The sequence below is a fragment of the Trifolium pratense genome, linkage group LG1 (assembly GCF_020283565.1).
Source record: "Trifolium pratense cultivar HEN17-A07 linkage group LG1, ARS_RC_1.1, whole genome shotgun sequence".
NCBI lineage: Eukaryota > Viridiplantae > Streptophyta > Magnoliopsida > Fabales > Fabaceae > Trifolium > Trifolium pratense.
The window spans coordinates 9,300,052-9,305,492 of NC_060059.1; the positions used below are offsets into that span (position 1 = coordinate 9,300,052).

Consider the following 5,441-nt stretch of genomic DNA (forward strand, 5'->3'; position numbering starts at 1 on the left):
TTATCTAGTGAGCATATCTTGGATTAGCTAATGTGTCGGCACACTTGTTTGCTTCCCTATAGATATGAGAATTGTCAACATTCTGATTGATATCCAATATGTGCCAAATTAGCTTCACACAAGTTTTATATTTAGATACCTTAATATATGTTTTTAAGATACATGTTAGCATCACCTATATATAATAATATTTCATATCTTATTATGTATAACATATAGGTAATGATGGAGATTCGTCATTATTATTAAATAGCAGGGATGCATTATTTGGTGAGCTCGATTAATTAGCTATATGATAAAATTGTGCCACTAAAAAAAGAAAATTCTATCCAAGTCACAGACTAAGTTTTATGGCACTGTCCTCCAAACTGTACATGACAGACTATCAATTACAAAATTCTCAAGATAAAACAACCTAGTTTAAATTGATACTGTATAACTAAATACGTTGAAATATGGTATGAATACCACTCAAATATGGTACGATGACCAATCGTATATGAGATTGCAGCCACTCTAAAAAAAACAGAAAAGAAAAATAATAGATGAAGTGATAAGAGAGAGATTTTGGAATTGTTGAAATCTGGAGTGCCAAAAAGAGAAGTTGAAACTTGTATTTATAGTTGAAATCTGAAACCGAAAATGAGAGAACCTCAGTGAGCGGATCAATTAGCAAAAGGATTTGATCCATAACGTACAACTTATGTGAATTGTTGGGAGAAAGCAAGACATGTGCGTTTTAACGGATATATTCAAGCTATATCCGATCATAAAAAGCGCTGGAGTGAAATTGACTGGACTTGGATCGAATTGAAATAGATAGGAATTGAGTCAGCATATATTAAAATGTGTGCATTTATCACTCATAATTAGCACACCTTTATTAATTAAAAAATAACCACATTGTTCACTTTTTAATGTGCGTCGATAAAAATGGATACCCTTTAGGACACACCTCAATTGGTCACCTTCCTTCGTATAAACACTACTAAAATGTGTAATCCCTAAAATGTTAGACTGATTGAACTTTTTGAAATTCATACTTCACACTTAGTTCTTCAAACCTTAATGTTTATTTCTTACCAACTTCCCTCCAAATTCTAAACTTGTTCCAACAAGATGGCATTTCACCAAGACAATATATAGTTACATTTAGGATGATATGATGTTTTATTCACTAAACCATACAATTTTCCAAGATTATAGCAAATTAAAATTCATACAGCCACATACTATTTTTAGCATAAGACATCCATATTTTTTCTTTTTTTACCTATACAAACATCCTCTATATGCTGGTGTCCAGTAATCTGGTCCAGTGTTCTCTCTATAAACTAAAGGTGTACATGAAGTTGGAACTAAACATAGACCTTTGCTTCGAAGGTCCATCTTTGCATCTTCCTTATCTTTTCTATCAAAATAGCTTCCCCTTGGGTCCTGGATTAATATGTATATGTCAATATATGTTAATCATCTTTAAGAGTGAAAATTAATTTGAAATGTACTTGATAGATATATAGCTTAATTTCTTAGTTACCTTGTGTGAATTTGCCTTCAAGTATGGGTTGCTTAATAACTGCAAATATTCAAGAATGTAAAAGGAATTAAACAAAGATAAATTCAACTCTTCATTGCATATAGTGAAATGAAAAAAGATAATTCTATTAGTGATATTAAGTGGTTCCAGTTATGACATTAAGTGGTTTCAGCCTTCCTGATAGCAGTTGCGCGGGCAGGACATCTTTTGATTAGGCATAATTATTTGGATTTTAATTAGGTGGCCTTTAATTAGTTATTTAAAATCTCATTATACATTGTACATGAAGCACATGAGATATTCATGAAAAATGTGTAATAGCTTAACACAACATTGTTGTTAATTTATAATTCATTTTTCTAAGGAACTAATCCTAGAAGTGAGATTTTCTTGGCATTAAAAATGAAAAGGAGGAGAAAAGCAACAATAATAATTCTATATTATATAATTACATATTATGCATAATGAATGAAAACTTTTCCATATATAATGGTACACACCTGGACTTGTTCTTCAAGATACTTTATGTACCCTATTGCTTCAAACAGCACAGATGCTGTATCTGTCTGAAATTCAAAAAATAAAAATTGATTATTAGTATGAAGTAGGTAATGAGAAAAAGCAAGAGCACTGTGAATTATTATTTATAAAAAAATAAAAAAGAGAAAATTGAAAAAGGGAAATTAAAGGAGTATGGGGATTAGTGCAAAACCTTTCCAAATGGAGACACAATTTGTTGAAGGGCTGTGATCTTGTCTGCTAGCTTGACTTTAGGTGCTTGCACCTTTTAAACAATCAATAGAAGTTTCTTAATTTACATTAATAGACAAAATATAAATAGTTATGTATACTTTATGCTTTTATTTTTACACTCATAAGTTCATGTTAATACTTTATTATTATTTCATGTTTTTTACGTACCTTTGAAGATGAATTTGTTGTTGATGGATCTTGTTTAGGTTTCTTCAAACTTGCTTCTGATGATTCTTCAGATCTTTTCTTTTTTACTTCACGTGTTGTTCCTTCTCCTCTTCCATTACTATTTCTCATCTGCATGCACAAATTGTATACATTTTTAATTTAGTGGAAAAATCATAAATTTAACTTATAGAAAAATTGAAAAGAATTTGATATAACGACGATAATAATTGGGCTTCTACAAAAAAAAACGACGATAATTAGAGACGACAAAAAAAAATCAATCACTAAATTTGTTGATTGACAATAAAAAAAAATCACTAAATTTGTTGTAAAAAAAAAAATCAATCACTAAATTTTTCTTTCAATTCCTAAATCTTTGTCGAGAATTCATATTTTTCTAAAAAATCATATAATTTGGTTTATAAACTCACATGTGATAGAATATTAATTAGAAGAAGATTTAGCACTGAATTTCTAATTATAATAAATTATCATTCGTGTAACAAATTATAAAACCGATAATATATATTTACTTGTAGATAAATAAATAAATAAATAAATATATTATCAAAAATAAAAGAAGATAAATAAATAAAAACTCACATGTGATGGTGTCTGAAGGCTTTGCTTCTTTAACTCAGATAAGTTTGAGTATTTCATGCTAGGCCTTTGTGCATGGATTCCAAGAATTGGCCTTCCAAACCTACTATTAAAAGATATAACATCTGAGAAAGTTTTTGTGCATGGTGAAATATTTGGCAACCCTTGATAAAATTTTCCATTATTGCTATCTCCCATTGAATTAAGTCTATTATTGAATCCATCAAGATAACCATTTGGATTAAATGATTTTCCAAATACATGTCCTTGTTGCATCACTTCACTTGCATGATGATTAAATTCTTGCTTAACCTTATTCATGTCTTGATCATGAAAATTAGGGAACATTTTATTACCTACTCCTCCAATAGTACATGATGTTGAATCTCCAAAAGGTAATTGTTTGAAATGACAATTAGGGTCAGATTCAAAGTGATTATCCATATTGGATGAAGAATTATTCAAATTATTTGACATATTATTGTTTGTTTGTGGATCAAAGTGGCTACTAACTTCAGGGTCAGGTGGGGCAATAGACCAAGTGCTAACAAGATTGGATAATTTTGTCAACCTTTCATTATTCTCAATTAGAGCTTCACTATATCCATTTAAGTGCTTCTCAAAATTAGTGTTGAATGAAGTTGAACCATTGGTATATTCCCAATTTGTTGTATCAAGTTTCTTCAAATAATCACAAGCTGGTTGGTCAAACATAGTGTTTGTCATGGTTTTTGATGCAAGTCCATCTAAGAAATTCTCTCCAATTTCTTGGTTGTTGTGTAACTCTCCATTTGATCCAACACCTCTATAAATTATTTCATAGAAGAAAGTTAGTTAGTAATTAATCAACAAGATGAAAAATATTAGATCAAATCAATCTTAATAAACAAAATAGTAACTATATTAATAAAATACAATAAACCACTTATTAATTACTACACATATCTTATAGAATCCAAAGAGGGTTTTTAGTGGTGTGTGAATGGATATACAAGGGAACTATGAGAGTAAGAAGAGGTTATTATTTTATAGTGTGAAAAAACATGGATTATAGTGCATATAACAGCTGTTAATTAGTTAGTGGAAAATAAAAAGTCTAGAAGAATATTATTTGCTCACAATGAAGAAAACTACCTTAACCCTATTATTAGCTCTTATGTATACCTAACTTAAAACACCCTTAAATTTCACCAATTCCTAACCTAAATATTAGTCTCTTATTATCTTCACCTATGTCAATAATATAGCAACAAAAATGTCAAATATTACATAGATAAGATAAGATTAATAAATAATAATATTTTATACATAAATTTAGAAAATTGCTTGATATAAAGAAAGAATTCTATTTATACAAAGTGTCACAAATTAATATTATTGGTTATAGATCTTGTTTTCCATCAAAAGCTGATTCAAAATTTTCTCCATATAAATTTGTTCCGAAACTAACATAATTTTGTGATATTCAAGACTCGTTTTCATTATGAAATATAGTTCAACTTTGATAATTAACATATACAAACTTACGATAGAACATGACTCCAAAGTTGGTTATCCGAAGCATGTTCGGCCATGAAGTCGTTGGAGGAAGGTGGTGCATGCGGCTCAACGAACACTCTTCGAGATGATTCAACGGTGAGACTTGAATGATTGGAAGCATTCGTGAATGATGTAGAAGAAACAGATATATCTTGATCCTCACAAGAAGAGGAAGAATTAGGATTATTTATTTGATTGTTCCATGCATGTTTATTAACATCATTCCAATTAGAAGAAAGAGAATTTGAAGCTTGAAGATACCACCAATTTAATGGTGTAGTAGATGTAGCAATAGTGTTACCACCACATTCTTCACTCATCTTTATGTATTTCTCTCTAACTATTTTTTTACTTCTCTTCTTTGTTTGTTTCCTTTTAATTAGTGGAATGGATCTAGGTAACTAGGGGTGTATATGTATGTATAATCTCACTTAATTTTTGTTTCTTTAATTGTTGTTGTGGCCTTGTGGGGTGGGAATTTATGGAGAGAATTGCTCAAATTTAAGTGACGTATAAGTATTTGTAGGTTTTTCAATTATAGGGGAGACAATAAAATATGCAACATGAGTTTTTCCACTAACGTTCGTGGGCAATTATTATATATAAGGTGATGGGCCAGCATGGGTTTGGCTTAAGTTTGCTAATGGTGTTTAGGGCTGCTAGTTTTATTTTATAACTAGCTAAGTTAAATTTTCACTACTTTATAGACAAATAAAATTGTACTATGTATATTATACTTTTTATTCGTTTACTTTTAGTGTAAAATAAAAAAGTAATTATAAAAATAATGAATTTTAACACCATATTATTGGCCACTCTACTTTTTGGGATTTTCGGGAGGCTA

The 5,441-nt window shown here is 29.6% G+C and overlaps 1 protein-coding gene across 1 annotated transcript; it reads right to left on the minus strand.

Annotated features, from left to right (window-relative positions):
• Nucleotides 1–1,087: 1,087 nt before the first annotated feature.
• Nucleotides 1,088–5,169, minus strand: LOC123920059 (transcription factor bHLH111). Its single transcript, XM_045972154.1, has 7 exons — nucleotides 4,586–5,169; nucleotides 3,062–3,863; nucleotides 2,459–2,587; nucleotides 2,250–2,321; nucleotides 2,038–2,103; nucleotides 1,538–1,576; nucleotides 1,088–1,437 (listed from the first exon to the last, which is right to left on the minus strand). Exons 1-7 carry the CDS (start codon nucleotides 4,915–4,917, stop codon nucleotides 1,270–1,272), a joined length of 1,608 nt encoding a protein of 535 aa, XP_045828110.1. The 5' UTR covers nucleotides 4,918–5,169; the 3' UTR covers nucleotides 1,088–1,269.
• Nucleotides 5,170–5,441: the final 272 nt, after the last annotated feature.

Excerpts from the sequence above, each read along its gene's own strand:
- LOC123920059 (XM_045972154.1), bottom strand. The coding sequence starts at position 4,917 with ATGAGTGAAGAATGTGGTGGTAACACTATTGCTACATCTACTACACCA. Across the intron at positions 3,864-4,585 it reads CTTTGGAGTCATGTTCTATC|AGGTGTTGGATCAAATGGAG; the intron begins GTAAGTTTGTAT and ends AATAATTTATAG. Across the intron at positions 1,577-2,037 it reads ATCTTGAAGAACAAGTCCAG|TTATTAAGCAACCCATACTT; the intron begins GTGTGTACCATT and ends GAATATTTGCAG.